This window comes from Lepisma saccharinum, chromosome 23 (genome assembly GCF_977018435.1).
Source record: "Lepisma saccharinum chromosome 23, izLepSacc3.1, whole genome shotgun sequence".
NCBI classification, from domain to species: domain Eukaryota; kingdom Metazoa; phylum Arthropoda; class Insecta; order Zygentoma; family Lepismatidae; genus Lepisma; species Lepisma saccharinum.
The window spans coordinates 32,696,966-32,714,005 of record NC_139251.1 but is presented as its reverse complement, the minus strand read 5'-3'; the positions used below and the strand labels follow the sequence as shown (position 1 = coordinate 32,714,005).

Below are 17,040 nucleotides of genomic sequence, written 5' to 3'. Positions count from 1 at the left end.
GAAGATAAATAATCAAACTGAAGATAGGATCGCACCTTGTCTGTCTTGTCTTTTCCCCCCACTTCAGGGTCTATATAGTCTACATACGTGATGCTTCTTTGTTTCTTTCAACTGTTTGTGCAAATGAAAATAACACAGCAGCGTAAGTATACGGGAATTTCGAGTAGCAGCAAAGATAATAATAGGCAAATTGTCCACGACCATTTTTATTCAGCCTGTTTACCACAATGTGACGATCAAAGATCGAAATAAAGACGGCAATAAGCAGAGGGTAACGTCTGTTTCGCACTAACACAATTACATCCATTAAAACAACACAGGATGCTGAATAAAGGAGAATGAAAATAGTGATGGACAATTTGCCTAATATTATCTTTGCCTTTGGCTGAACCAGTGTGGAATAAGTTGGCCAGGGCCAAAACTACAAACCGGTCTAGCGAATTGACACGGCGCCATATTTCATATCATGACTCAAATATGGAATGTTAGGCCGTCACAATTCTAAATGTAGAACCACCACAATACTATTAATTTTCATTTCACGTATTAAATCAAGTTCCAAAAAAGGTTTATTTCTGTTAACGTCTAAGTATAGAGAAACACTACACACCACTTTGAGATCAGTTTGCAGTATTATTCATTCACGAGTAACCCCCCACTCCAATCTTGAACATTTTTGAAACTTCTGTTAAATCTCCTATGCCTTTCGTAGGAGTAATACATCAGAAATAACAACTACATTCAACGAAAGTTCCAGTAAAGAACTTCTTCCCTTTTTTCAAATATTCAAAGAAAATATCCCCCCCTCCCTCTTTTGTTGAATTTTCAATGAAATGTTTCCTGCATAGACAGGAAATTTTCCTTACGCCAATAGGATAAGTTTTCATACACCTAAGTTGAGCGAATAACTTATTGCTAGAAGTACATTTAGATACACAAGTATTTCTAAGCAAATTGTCCATCACCATGTCCATACTGTTTGTTTTACGCAATGAGAGTTTCGAGAAGCGCAAGACAAGTTGCTAACAACAAGGTACGATTATTAACATCTCCTATAATAAAAATCAATATTTCATATATTTACCTCTGCCCCAACATACTTAAAAATCAGTTCCTTGAAGACACGAAGGATGCAAGAGAGAAATGAATAGGAATAGTCATGGACAATGTGCCGAGCAATGCGTGTGCATCCCACTTTATAGTTTCATCAAAAATGTTTACAATCTTTTAGTACAGTGACAAGCATATAGTATTCTTCCATAAACATAAGGCAAGTTGCTAAAACATGAGGTACTGTGATTTGGAACTTACCACCAGGTGTCTACCGCAGATTCATTGTGCATAGTATGACAAGTTTGACAAATGACAATCCTTCTGATCTGTGCTTAATCTTTTTACCATTATGATATTATAACATTTTATATTGGAGAGAAGAAGCTCCACAGAATAGCAACCGTGTTTTTTAAATTATACTAATCAGAAAATACACAGAAAAAGAACGTCCTCAGGCTGAACCTCGCCCACGCAAATAAAGAATAAAGAATCTTAGATTACAGGAAGCTAAGACAATGCCTGTCAACTATAACATCAAATATGAGCTTCTCACCATCGCGAATGACCCATATTGACTTTAAAATTAAACTTTGCAGAGAAATATTATCTCTTTTAATTTTCACAGCCCCCTTTCGACATTGTAATATTCACATTAATTTCTTCACCGTGTCTGAATACTAACTAGCTAGCATGCATGATTGAATCAAATGTTGAAGCATACCAGTTCTGCGTTCGTGTTACGTCATAAAGAGAGGAAGCGGGGGGAGGGGAGGAGAAAGAAACGAAAATAATGGTGCCGGATGAAGATAACAAAATGAACTTTAATTTTCACTCAGCAAGGCTTATGATTGATGAGCATAATGAGTAATTACCCAACGCTACGCTAGAGGGACACGTAGCTATACACCGGGGCACAGACTATTGAGAGAGCGCTGTATAAAAAGGGAGCGAGGGAGAGCCTGGTAAGTCAATGCTACGATAAAATCAGCGCAGTCATTTGTCTTTATGGCGTTAACAGAGACATGATTATTCATCATTCGTTAAAAAAAAAAAACAGTCGAAACAGCTCGGTTTGAAATGGAACGTCTCTATCTACGATACATTGCGGAATGCAATGTCTGGAATGGAAGCATCAATTCGATTTCGATGGTGGCGTACTCGCGCGGAGGATATGCAAACTAAACCCCACAGGACCCTCAATGCACCTCTTTCTTTTTTCCAGCTTATCGCGAACCGAATCTCGGAATAACTATCATTCGAGGTACAAACAGGAAAAGCCAAGGCTCCGTTACTAATGCGGTTCTTCCGCTTGGAATTAAGAGTTAATTTCTCATTGTAGGTTCACTATAGCGGCAAGACAAAAGACTGTGTATCTAAATTACACGACAACGTTAAAAAAAAATCTTGAAAGAAGAGGAAAAAAAGGACGAAACAATGCATGTAGTAAACATGAGAACATTCTGACTTGCCACTCCCTCTACTTAAAACAAAATAACGTTCATCCCTGGCTTCCTTTTTGTAGGAAAATGATTTGCTTATGTTTCGTTTTGTCATACGACTGACCTTGAAAGGCTTTGTGTTAATGAGCTTCATTTGTTAACGTCAACTGTCTCTTTGGTAGTGGGATGTTACAAAATGCTCCCCCACCCCTTTGACACGGGCGAGGGAAAAAAGCAGAACAATTGTGTAAACATGTTGTCCCAGAGTTGAGTAAACACAACTGCTGAAGCGAACTTTGGCAGCAGGGAAGAAGTATAACAAATTGTTAGGTGCTAATAACAAGATTTCGAGCACGGTTGTCACGTGCAGTCCAAAAGTAGAATGAATGTGTTGTTTAACGCAGACACATTATAAATGTTTCCTACATTACTGCCAATTAACAAGGAAGATAACATTTTCTGTCTGTATTACAGAGATGTCACGGCGCCACAGCAAGATAAACCAATCAAATTGAAATGTTTAACCTAGATCAAAATGTATAGTAAACGCCATTTCTATATTCAGATTGCGTATATGAGATAATTTGTAGACACATCTGGTGGTAAGTTTCAAACAGCAGTGACTAATCCGAAAAATAAGTAAGATCTGAAAACCGTATGAAATTAATGTACGTAATCGTATAATTTAATATAAAGAAAATACATTTCTTGATATTTAACCTGCTAATGCCAATGGCATTTGTTACTAGTCTTTAATCTGAATTCAGACTTATTTGTTAATAACGAAGGCTAGAGCAAATGGCCTGGTTCAGATTGGGCTTAAATTCAAATCCAAAACTGAGGACAGATGTGCAAAATGTCCATTGTGAGGAAAATATGATGAAACTACATATTTTGCTTCTAGTGCAAGTAGAAGAAATATCCGAGAGAACATATTGAGGATTTCGTAGTGTAAGAATTCAAAATTGTGATGTGTTCAGGTTATATCCTGAATACTGTTGCATTATAAATTGCAATTTAGTTCAATTAGCATCATCGGTGGTGCCAGACTCTGTAATTTAGGGGTGCATACAGGGTACAGAGCTTACTATGAGGATGCACAGCAACTTATACTATATTTATTTAGTCTTATACTAGTTATATTGTTGTTATTTTGTACATGATTTAGTACAATAAAACCCAAGCTTTACAAGTTTCTTTTTCGCAGCTTTTTGCTAATATGTAAAGTCAACATATGAAGTTTGAAACAAGACAATAACATATTAAGAAACATTGATAATATAAGCAACTTCGTATGTAATGCATTAGAAGGCAAACTAGCAACAGAAATATATGTCAGACATTGTTTTTAAGGGTAGTTAAAGAATAGTAGTTGTATTACCAGGGCAAAATGGCACTGGGCCTATATTCCTTATCCATTGCTGTCCAAAATTAAAGGACTTGTTTCATCACATGGTGTACAACATAACTTTCTTTCATGAATAATTATTACTGCTATAGGGGTGTGGGACTGAAAGAGCATTTTAGAAGTCCAGACTTTCACCTTTTTCAAGACATACACACAGTTAATCTTAAAATGTCGAAATTCATGCTTTATAACCAGGGAAAGAGCTGACTAGATAGGTGGACAAGTTACGGAAAACAGTTTTATCCTAACAGTTCTAATTGTTGGGACCACACCAACCGAAATCCACAACAGAACCCTCCGCAGTGAAAGCCCCCTCTGGTTGATGAATTATTTATCGAATAACATAATACCCCTCTTTATCATGATTATAATTCCTATTTCCTCTTTCCCTTAGTATTTGCCTTCCTTTTGTGTCTGACCCATCCTTCGACTCCTCCTGTTCTTCCCGAAAGACAGCCTAAACGATTTAGAGTTAAGCATGAAAGGGGATTAGTGCCTGTCTGACAAAGGGATCTGACGCTGGGATTGAACACGCGCATGTGCTGAGGAAAAGATACGGCCGCTGTTGTCACAGTGTACCAATATATTGCCGCCGAAGCCACAGGCTATCGCACATTTATATCATCTTCTTTTGTTACGGGAGATTTGCTTATGTGTGACAAAGGAACGCGTATTGTATTTGTAGGTTTGGAATATACTAGTACATGCGGTTGCTACCACACAGTTACATTCTTTTATCAGGAAGAACCGTAAAGTTTAGTTTATCTGCTGAGGTAGTTTGTGATCCACACTGGTCTGCAATGTTTAATCCGCATCCGTTTATTTGGCTTCACTTTATTGGAAGCACTTTCGCCAGTGTTCTGATTATAGCAGCAAGAGTTATGGAACGTTTTATGTTCAAATTGTGTTACTCGATTTCATCTCGAATTTTACTCACCATAACATTTCAATGCTACACCCTTTTCTTCCCAAACATATTTGTTAAAGTTGTTCTACTGTTTCATAACGAAAGACGAATAGAAGACCTAAGGACGTAGACAGCTTCTCAGGCCCATTCAACAAATTTCAAGTTCAATACATATCATTAATACAAGTGTAAACTGCTTTAAACTCCTGACAATGAACAAGAAATCAACATGGAAAATAGTATAATAATAACGCAAGTTCATTGTACATTTAAATTATGCATGTTCAGTGATATAATTGCAATTTATGTACATTTTTTCATAGATATGAGTTATATCCTGAAAAAAATAGGTCTACATCCCTATATTTAATGTACCATTGTCATGGATAATTTTTACATATATTTTAAAGATTTTTTTGAACATACATTTTTCTGTCTCCAGATTTATTAGGAGGTGTTGGGTTCAAATCCCAGTGGCACAAATGGTTCTAGTCTCTAAATGTACGTAGGTCGAGTCCTGAACAAACTCTGTACATATATTTTTTTAAATAATTATAAATCATTAATATTTTCAACTATTTTGATATTGCAGCAGCATAAGAGTAGTCGAAATTTTGCAGACAATTTGTCTCGTTCTTCGACTGGTTTGTTGAACTTTAAGGTTTAGAATAATGCTGTATATGCTTATTGCACATCGGATTGTATAAGTTTGTTGGATTGTAGTGTTATTTTGGGAAGTAAACTGTACAAACTTCAAATACTTATGTAGATCGAATTCGGCCACATGTCATCACCAGTCACCGCAAATGTCACAGTCTTCACCATAGACATGTGTATGTCTGCTACCAACTGGCAGAATCGATTCTTTACCATTAGCTGGTTCGAGCAATGACGTAACATACCATCAGTAATGTCTTGTGCTGCAAATATGATCTGATCATCACGCACGCTTGACGCCATCTTGGAAAATGCGCGGCTACAATATGAACACACAATTTCCGCTCTGATTATAGATGTCCGTGATATCGATACTGATGTCTGTGGCGAAAGAGGAACGAAAATAATTTTTGACATGCATCAGATTACAGAGACAGGTTATTTCCTTATTCATTTGCTCTGAAGTATGTAAAAAAAATGTCCTGTCGAGTCCATGAGCATAAAGGGTCATCAGAATGTGACATTTTTCACAAACCTCTTTAGAGTTTCGGATGCGTACACGAAAAGGTCCTGGCTCACTAATAGCAAAAATCGACCAAGTGGCTTTCTTTTCATTGATGCGCTTGAGTAATAGTCGCCCCAGCACGAGAGTTTTGGGTCGAATTACCCACGAGCAGAGAGTCTGGTCATCTGCAGAGCATCTACCCCGGTCATTTCATGTTCCTTGTTCCCGTACAAGGCTTGAGGTCCAGATAAGTTAACGACGTAAATCTGGAGAGCTGTATGTTCGCCTGGGACGATTTGCTTCGTCCTGGCCCTCCCCTCTGTGCAACCAGATCTCGCTGACCGTTGGGACTGACAGGAAGATATTCTTCTGGCTTTGCAAGGGTGGGAGTTCTTCGCTGGATGGCAGAGTTATGGAGGCGCTCCGCTCCGCATTATGAACCGCATGTACGTCCACAATGTTTGGAGGACGGAGAGGTTTTAGATGTGGGCGCTCCGGGGGTAGGATTTTTCCGACTCTTGACGTTTGTGGTTGTGACAGGGCTCGGAACACCAAGATGAATGAGGTGGGAAAACGCTTCCTTGTCAAAAGCAACAATTCCATCCATCATTGTTTCGAAGAGGCCCGTGCGATGGGGTGGGGTTGGACGTTGGGGGGTCTCAGAGCGGCGGGTGGCTGCTGTAGGTTCCAGGGACTATCATTGTCTCTGGGATGACGGACGGGTCATTGAGAGCATATGATTCCGTAAGCATCTCTCAAGATACCATCAGGCGCAGGCCAAAATCCTGGAAGGAATCTGGAGGTTTCCTGCGGGTCGTCGTTCTAGCTTCCATAAAGTACACAACTTCTCTCATTCACGTTTCTGGAATCCTGGTCCACTCTGAGAGCATATTGACTTACGCTGTCGTCCTGAAATAAAGGGGTCCTGTGTACGACCCCTCCACCCCCCCCCCTCCGTTATTCCCTACTCACTTCTTTTTCTTTTCGTGCTTTCACATTTGCGAAAAGCACACTTGGAACTGATATACATCATTATACAATTTCTTCAATTGTTTCTGCCTGCTTGCTACCAGTGGGCGAAGCGTGGTGTCGCTGGGTGTGCCATTTTTGAAGCAGCAATGTTTTATATGTTAAAATTTGAAAAATATAGCCCCTACAAACTATAAGATAACCATCAATCTCAATAATTATAATCATAAATAATTTTTAGGCTCATTATCATATATTTAAATTATATACAGAAAGTCGCCAACTCATTTATGTTGCACCTTATATAAACCACTGCACCTAAATTTAATGAAATAATATAATAAAATACATATTTTTTAGTATTTTCACACAGATCTAAGCCCTTAAAACTCACTTAATCTGTCATTTCCTCAGTAATCCCAAATTTCGTTTTAATAGAAGAACTGACAATTTTCAACTTTTTGAAAAAATATCTAATTTTTCCCAGTTTTTCTTTTGGAAAACATTATCAGACGTTTTCGTGTATGTGCAGGTTGACTTACTGTACTCTTGATATACTGTTAAATTTTAACTGCAATTTCTAAAAGCTTAGTTACCTTAACTAGTTGGACCTTTACAATCTTTTCTTTTATCCGAGCTTTTTTTAAATGTATAAGAGAGAATGCGTATGTCTTTATTTGACAGCACTTACAAAGAGGAGATTAACCTTGTAACCCCAACAGACCCCATCTGCGCACGCCACTGTGTGAAGATGCTGGGTAGTTGTCTTCTCTTGAAGATGTATAAACACTGCATAATAAACCTAAAAAAATGTCCTCGTCGTACTTAGAAAAATAACTATTTACCGTTCAATATGCTTAAATTTACAGCGGTGTAGGAAAACGGATGAAGAAAAAGAAAAATGGCTTCTTAAGATTTGCACGTCATTCTAGTATGGGGGCAAAAGAAGATCTACCTCTTTGGGCATGACGAATTCAATAAAAAAAAAAAAGACCCTTATGCCTCCCTTCTGAACCTCTGACTCAAGGGTGGGGGGGATGGAACTCCAAACTTTACTCATTCATACGTTTGTTGCGACAGGAAATGAATTATTGACCAACAGCCAATTAATCTTCATTATTCTCCCATCACCCTCCGAATATATCCATTAAAAAGCACTACAGTCCTTGTTTCATATTGTGAATGTGTACGAGAAGGTCTGGGACAGAGAAGAAGGCAGGAAAAGACTGTGTACACGCTGTCTCCTCCCCCGGTGATAAATAGCGAAATGATTTTCAGCTGCCTTTGCACACTTATTTAGTGCTTCTCGGCCGGTTAGCAATGAAAACATTCGTTTCTGAAAAGCCTAGAACTGAACCCCCTTTTCTCTGGACGCAACTGTGAGACCACTGCAGATATGAAAGTAGATGATTTGGTTTGTGTGTTGCAATAGACGTGCAGCGCTCCAGTGGTGGAAATTAGAACTGATTTCTGTTGTTCGTAACGTTTCTCTATAAACTAACTTAAGCTTAATTAATACGTATAATCTGTAGTATGATGATAGAAAAGAGGCGTTTTCATGGGCCAAGATAGAAGTAAGTATGTAAAAATATCCACTTTAATGACTTTGTTTCAGTTGAGTTACAATCGTAAAGATAACAAATGCAAACTTTTACTGTCACCGAGAATTTAATAACCTTAACGTAATCGCCAAATACTTGCAGTCACACATTATTATTATTATTGTCAATAAAATGATACTATGAGGAAAAAAGCAGCACATAGCAAGGGTGTGCAAGTCGTATGTTGCATATGATCACTTTTTAACCGCAGTGTTGCACTCGTATACCATGTTAGGAATTCAACTTAACAATATCTCCAGTTACTTTTTAAACTTCTACTTATAAAAGTAGATTCTTTCCCCAATTTTACGAGTTTCTCTAAAAAAATTCAAATTTTGAAGTTTTTATGGAAGTTGCAATTATTGCTTTCTCACACAAGTGCAGAAATACACGAGCTTCAGATATACAAAATCAAACTTTTGTAGATACCGACAATGCAAGGTGAATATGAGGAACAGTACATTTTTAAAGGAATTTTTTCATCATAAAATGGAGAAAGAAAGTCATGCTACACACAGAACCCAAAGTGTGTCAATTGACACACAAAAGTGCATCTTTTTTTGACTCCAACGACACATTAAAAGTGCATCAAAAGCAACTGATGCACCCAGATGCATCAAATTAAATGTGTCAAATGATTCACCAAAATGCATCAAACTGAAATATGCACGTAAATGCGTCATAATATTTGTGTCAAATGGTGCACTAAAGTGCATCATCCGTTTTATCCATCAAAACGTGTCGTTGGAGTCAAAAAATTTGATGCACTTTTAGTGTGTAGAGTGACACATGTAAATGCGTTTATTTTTTTTTAGCTGCTCAGCATGGTTGCATACCACAAGGGAAATTTAGTAGTAAAACTTTTGAGGAAAAAAGCATAGAAAACAGATTTACAGTATTTCATTCAATCTTTACTTTCACTTCTCATTTACACAAAACCTTTGCAATCCTCCCTGCTGTTTTAGTAACTGGCTTATGAGGAGGTGTACATAACACACACAACTGTAAAAAATCGCAAAGTCTTCTCGTTCTTTCACTGTATTTGACATCGAAGATGTATGCACAGCCTAATATACATGCAACTGCCCTTGTAACGTCTTCTGCTGAACACATTCTCTCCCCTTCAACGTAGATGTAGAAGGACTGCTCCTTCCAAATACTTATGTCCTCCCCAACAATGGTGGGTTCTCCAGAAACAGTCTGCAAAGAAAATAATACTGTCAATACAAATGAAAGCTTATGTAATGTGAGAGGGCTGGTGGGGACTACTGCGAAATATTCTTAATGAATTATGATTTCTAAGATTTGATTAATGTCAATTAGCAGGTGCATTCCACGAAAGTGGTTCTACTCCTTGCATCAAAATGAATTAAACAGAAATTATTGTTTTAAATTTCATTAAGGTTTAAACGTTTGTGAACACACATAATTTGCATATTTCACCAACAAAAATTATTAACATCTGTAGACTACGAGGGTGGGCTGAAAAGTAATTCCTCCTATATTTTTTTGACTGTAAAGACATTTTGGATTTTGAGCAACCATTCATTGTACTTATCAAACTTTCCCCCTTCTCCATTCCAAGTTTCAAACCTCTATCACCAGGGATTGCTGAACTAGAGCAAGGAAAATATCAGCATGTAACCATACTATGTCAGTGCACATGAAACTTGGGTGTGGAGACAGTTTCTAACTGTAGAAAATGTGTCCCCCAATTGACATTCATCAGGGAATGAAGGCTTTTTATGGCAATGAATGTGTAACGTCAGTACTGTATGATGTTTGGCTGTTCATGCTCTCAATGAAATCTCCTGCTGAGGTTGAGAGTTCCTGTGCACCGACATAGTATGGTTACATGCTGCCATTTCCCTTGCTCTAGTTCAGCAACCCATAGTGATAGAAGTTTGAAACTTGGAATGGAGAAGAGGGGAAGTCTGAAGAGTACAATGCATGGTTGCTCAAAATCCAAAATGTCTTTACACCCTCACAAAAAAATAGGAGGCATTACTTTTCAGCCCACCCTCTTATATCAGGGTGTATACCAAAATAACAAATCCTAAATTCTTGACTTTTCTTGCTTCTTTTATTAACCTTTCTATATTCAATGTCTCCTAAGGTAAAGTTTGGAATTATCAATTAAACTAAACATTTACTTAAAAAACCCTACCAAAAGACCAGTTAAGATAAAATTGAAGCTGTATTTAACAAGAGAATTATACTTTCTTTATCTATTAATGCATCCTGGACTGCATTTAGCAGATAACCGAGACTGGTAGACACCCTGTAGCCATATGCTTCACAGACAAATGACAAATCTTGATACATTTTTAAAGCATCAGACAACACATTTTCATTAATGCTTTTCATGTACTCAGGCTACATGATACTCAAGGTTGTTTTACTTTATTTGCAGACACCATAGAGTACCAAATTCTATGAAATCAGTTCATTATGAGATTTTAATCTAATCACAAGTCAAGAACCTTACATTTTGGAATATAGTACATGTAATGCTGGCAAGATCCAGAATTTTTTGTTACCCCTGACTAATCATGACTGAGGATCAGTGATATGAAGAAATTTACAAGGGCCACTCGCATAAAACATCTATGTGCAGGCCAGGATTTGAATGCAGGACCCTTGGTGTTGCAGCATGCTGTGCTAACCAGTCTGCCTATTTTTGGGATCTTACATGCTCATGAAACAAGGGCAGATAAAGCTCTTTTCAAGCATCTTCCACTTTATTTAAGTTCCAAAAAAATTCTGATAGGTGGTAAACTTTAAATTTATTTTAAGAGTTGTACATATCTTTTATTCATTTTAACTTTATAGTTAATAATTTTGGACTGCAATTTCAAGGTAATACAGATCATATTAAGGAATAATAGAGTCATTTTAATTATGACCTTGGAAGATCAGTTTTAAATAGACATAAAAAGTATTGTGAGGGGCTGCAAGCCCCCCCCCCTCAATTTTTCCTTGTCTTGGACCATTTTAAACCATTTAAGACTACACTAAATGCTTTGAATTGCTAAGATGATATGGATTTGATTAAGCTATTTTTACATCACTTTCACTCCACACAATGATAAACTTTCAAGAAACAATTTTTGAAACTCATACATTGCTCAAACTGCGACACTTATATAAACTTCAGTCCTATTGTTACATTAAACTATCATAAACTTTGCCATAGTATTCTGATGAGTATTATAACTTGAACTTTACAGTTATTACTTACATCAACACTACTTGGGAGTACTATATTGGAATCTCCACCTAACAGCACAGAGAGTCCACAAACTACTAACATGCCATTTTTGTAGGCAGGTACACTTTGAGATTCTTCATACTCCTGCAGTAATTTCGCTGATTTTTCCGATCTGGAGGTTTTTAGCAATTCCATCACTTTGGGAGCACTGGTTCTGAAGAATGGTAGCAGAACTTCATCAATATTTACATCTAACAAGCGATTACTCTCTAGCAGAATCTGAAAATTTAAATAAGTAAACAAAATTTCCCCTCTTACTAGTTAGAACATAGATTACCAATTATCGGGTATGGGCCAAAATTAAGTTATTGCTGTTATGGTTCTTCTTTTGATAGAAATGCACATCCCAACAACTACTTTACAAAAGTAGATATATGAATCACATTATTCAATTTAATAAACTAATAAAATGGTGGATGTTTTCACTGAATATGAGGCTATTTATGGCAATAGTGACTCAGTACAATCATGTGCCTTAGAAAATACTAATATAATACCAAATCTGCTGCCCTTGGCTAATTGTGAGTATCAGGATCCAGCCCTGGCCACAGTGGATATGTGATCAGCATCTTGATCTGGACACATTTATGAGAGACTGGGTGTGATTAAGAGCAATCAAAGAGAAGCATATTGATCCATGACCCCTGAATTTTCCATGACACACACTGAGGCAGCAGCTCTCAATTAAAAGTTGAAAAACAGTTTCTGGCAAGGAGAAGTATGTTTCACCACATTTTGCTGAAGGTTCTGAATAAATACATTACTGAGGTATCAAACAAACTAATCAAATTCAGCTAGCTAACAAGGAGTGAGATTATGACCAATTTTTTTCTTTCTTAACTATGAAAAACATGTGGATTATACATGCAGTTGAGATCCTTTACTCACCCCTTCTGAAGTAAAAAGCGATGGATAATCATCTCTGAGACCTTGAATGACCACCTGTCTCCTCTTGTCAGACAAAACTCTCTGCCTCCTGTCCCAGTATGTAAGTTCCATCAAATGATTAACTTTATCCATGTCCTTGTTAGCCTAAAAAGAAAAAAAGCATTAAAAAAACATTACATTATCACACAAACAATGACTAATTTGAACTTTAATTTAATACTGCATTGAGAATTGAAATTTATCCCATTCCAACATAGGCACTAGGGTACTTGACTGCACTTTTTGCCTACATGAAACATACTTAAATACTTTACATCAAATAGGAAGAAAAGTTTTATTGTGAAATAAACAGAATAGTTTGTTACATCATCCTGACCATGACTAACCTTGCTTGGTTGTTAAGCTTTCAAAATTCATAGTATCTCAAAATAATACTCAGCGGATGAGAAACCATTGTTATGCAATCTCACAATTAAATTTTAACCTTTTTTCAGTCTTGAAATTACAATATTTGTATGCAATCCAAGTAAAAATAATCCCTCACCATAATGTCTACTTACCTTAACAAATTCCTCTTTTAGGATCTTTTTATGCCTCTGGAGGCTTACAGAATCCTCTCCAGGAGGTATCACTTTCTCCGTAGATGTCACAGCCTTTGGAGTCTTTGCCTGGCTACACAAATCCTTGAAATTTATCACTCTGACCCTTTCATTTCTGAATTTGTTTGAGAGGGCATATGACCAACTACCCTGAAAAGTTCAGAGAAAAAAAAATTGTCAGTAAAGTAAATTGCAGGCATCGGTTGTTTGACACATGCATTTTCTTCCTGAAGCCTACACCACATGATTTAGTTTCTCCAGTGGGCTGGAGGAGATTTGAATTAAAATCAGATGAAAGGTAAATTGTTGAGAGTTTAAACAAGATTTGGCAGCCAGCAGAAATTTCAAAGTTAGTATAATACTACAAATAATATTCAGGGGATAAGAACAATATTGTATAGAGGAACAGGGGGAAAATATTGAAACAGGGCAACTGCAACCTTGACTTAAATATCCAGTTCCTTCAAAGTTTTAACCCCAATCTTTTCCACCCTTCTCAAGAAGTCACATGATTTAGTCAAAGCTGGAAGAAGAAAACCTACATGGTGGAAAAGAGATTTAGAGTGAAAAAGGTTGGCATGTGCTCCAAGTTATGCACCATTCATGCTCTAGCATTTAAAAAATTGATTAAATACAAAGTATTTACTCTAGTTTCAATTTCAACATCTAAAACATCAAGGTGAAGAAAGTAAGAGTAGGAACAAAAAAAAATTAAAACAGTTTGGTAATGTTAACATTAGGTAAATAGTTTTCTTATTTTCTTTGTACAATGATCTATAGTGAAAGTTTATGGACTTTAAATTTTAAAAATCATATCACTAGCAGAAACAAGTTCATGAATAGTCTCAGAAGAGTAAATTTCATACTCACATATGGCCTCCATCTTGGTCCAGCTGACACAACTGACCCTGGAACTTCATCCTCCAATGAAGGGTATTTTCCTATCAATGCTTGAGCCACATCTCGATACTGGCTGCTAGTTGGAATGCTGAAAAAAATGTTTCTAATTAACTTAACATAAGATGGTAGTTTGCTAAACTCAATTTACTACTATGAATTTTGTTAATTTTCCATTATCAAGTATACGTGAAGAAAGACACCTAAATTTCTAGAACTTTGTGAAATAAATCTGAGCCAATAGCCAAATATGGAAAATTGAATGCAATGAAATGGAACCGTGATTTTACATTTTCCCCAAATTATGCATTCAATCTGCTTCATTCAGTTTAAAAATGTATGGTTGAAGTTCCACAGTACTAAATAAATTTTCTCATGACTATAAACTTGCTGACTATGTTAACACTTTGCTACCCATGTCATAAGTACTAAGTGAAATTTCTTAATGTAAAACTTACACTGTGTACTCAAGCATTGAATCAAACAATGTTTTTATGATGTGCCTCCTATACTTTGGAGGGATGCACTCTCCTTTCTTTGGGTTTCCCGCACCTAGGTACATTTCTACATCACATCTGAAATTTGGCACAGGGAAAAATAATGGCCAGGCCTTAAGTTTGATCCTGAAAAACAAGACAAGCATTCACTATAAAATCAATTCTGCCTACCAAAAAATGTATATAAGACATTAAATAGTAGAATGAACTCAAACTGCAGAACCTTAAATGTGCTCACTATCTTAAAATTTGTTCATTACTCCTAGACTATCACCTTTAAGTCATGTAGGGAGAGAAAATCTTAACATCTCTGTGATACCAACATGCAAGTTATTACAGGTTTTTAAGGAACTTTTGAGCGTAACAAACTCATTTGAAAGGAATTCAAGTGAAACTCCCAGACACTAAGATATAGTTTTATCTTATGAATAAAAATAACATGACAAAGCTTTAGAAGAACTACATTGTGGTTTGACCAAGGTAGAAATTTAAGTCAATTACTACACTGATTGCACACCAGCATTTAGTTACATTTAATAGAATGTGCTGTAAATACTATGGCAACACTGCAATGTCTATTGCACCAATAGAAATATATTCAGTGAAATATAACCTAAAAGACCTTTCCATTTATTGCTAATTACCTTGCAGACTGTATTGGTTCTGCATCAGAATTTTTATCATCTCCATCCTTTAATGAACATTCACCATGGCCATTGGTTTCTTGTAGTGTACATTCTTCAGTACAAGATGTTTCCTCTTGCATGCTTGAAGATTGATTCAAATTATTTTCATTATCTTCATTCAAGCTGTAAATTTTAATTAAAGTCAAATTACTACTGGTCACACTATAATTACATAAATAACTTTAAACTAAAGGAAATATGATAAAAATCTGAATTTACTACAAGGCACAACTGTATCTTAATATTGTTAGAATAAAATTTTTAAAGTGACTGCAGTAAATCTGCAAACACGTGGAATGTTTGGTTGGTTGTATATTAATAAAGCTGGAGTGACTAAGATAGCAAATTACATAAATAGTTGAATTTGAGCATTAATGTTTGACAGACTTCTCTCCATATGAAAACTCATCCACATTACCATCACTTGCATGGCCGTAGGCAGGAAAAATTTTCGGGGGGGGGTTCAATCATAATTGTTCCCATGGGCGTCGCCAGAAATTTGAATAATAGAAATAATAACAATAATTGTACAATAATAATTAAAATTTCATAATAATACTAATAATAATTATTATTATTATATTATTGTTACTCAATCCAGCAGATGAGTGAATATCCAGCACAAGTTTTTTTTTTTTTTTACAGTGTGTACTGAAATGCACAATTATTATACTTCGTCATTAAACTTTAGATACCTTCAAGAAAAAGCTTTAAATGTTAGATGGAAATTTTAATGATAAAGTTTTTGTTGTTTGACTTTAAAATTAAATTTTTGGAATTTTGAAAAGTGTGGAACCAGTTATTCTTTTTAAAAACTTAGCCTCAATCGTGAGCGTAATGCGCTAAGAAACTGGAGATCTTAGGTTTGAACTCCTATCAAGGGGTATTTTCGACTTTTTCGGACAGGGAATTTAAAAGCTGGAAAGGGAATTTTGGGACAATCATAAGGGAATCTTCAGTCTATATTCCTTGTGACGCAGGAACAACTCTGGAAAGATTGTGAAAATGGAGGGGTCGCGGGTGGGCTACGATTCTGAGAATAAATCCTGTTTCACTCAAGTTTCAGAATTCCAAATGTATGAAAATTCTAGCTCGATCGTTTCAACATTGTCTCCTTGTATTTTTGTGATGTTTCGAAGAAAAAAATTGAAAATTTGTTACACATTTTGGTTTCTGAACTTCCATTAATCCAACATGTCGGAAGTTTCGGGGGGGGGTTTGAACCCTAGAAACCCCCCCTCTAAATACGGCCATGATCACTTGAAGTGGAAAATGTTAACTTGGGAATGTTTGGTAAAGCTTGAAGGCTACTAGCTGCATGGGGGGAGGGGGGGTGACTTTGAGAAAATTTTGGTAACTCTTGCTTCAAGATTACACAATTACCATTAGGTTGTTCTAGAAAACCCTGAGACAAACTATCTACTGATAAAAAACAAAACTAATACACATTACCTCCCACATATCACAGCTTTTAACTTCCGGGCTTGTTCAGGCATGTCCTCCATGTCAACATCGATCCAATCATCAAATTCCTCATCCCATGCCTGGAGAAGCACATTCGCATGATGAGGCAAACCAAACCCCATCTTTATGGCACTGCATACATTTTCAATTTCATTGGTAGAAACAATTACTTTTTTTCTTTCATTAAGAGATACATGAT

At 36.3% G+C, this 17,040-nt stretch overlaps 1 protein-coding gene across 1 annotated transcript; it reads right to left on the bottom strand.

Annotated features, from left to right (window-relative positions):
* Positions 1 to 9,437: 9,437 nt before the first annotated feature.
* On the bottom strand, positions 9,438 to 15,753 carry LOC146005462 (sterile alpha motif domain-containing protein 3-like). The gene is made up of 7 exons (XM_083144705.1): positions 15,336 to 15,753; positions 14,653 to 14,817; positions 14,168 to 14,285; positions 13,259 to 13,447; positions 12,699 to 12,842; positions 11,781 to 12,029; positions 9,438 to 9,739 (listed from the first exon to the last, which is right to left on the bottom strand). The coding sequence occupies exons 1-7, from the start codon at positions 15,455 to 15,457 to the stop codon at positions 9,464 to 9,466; spliced, it is 1,263 nt and encodes a 420-aa protein (XP_083000831.1). The 5' UTR covers positions 15,458 to 15,753; the 3' UTR covers positions 9,438 to 9,463.
* Positions 15,754 to 17,040: the final 1,287 nt, after the last annotated feature.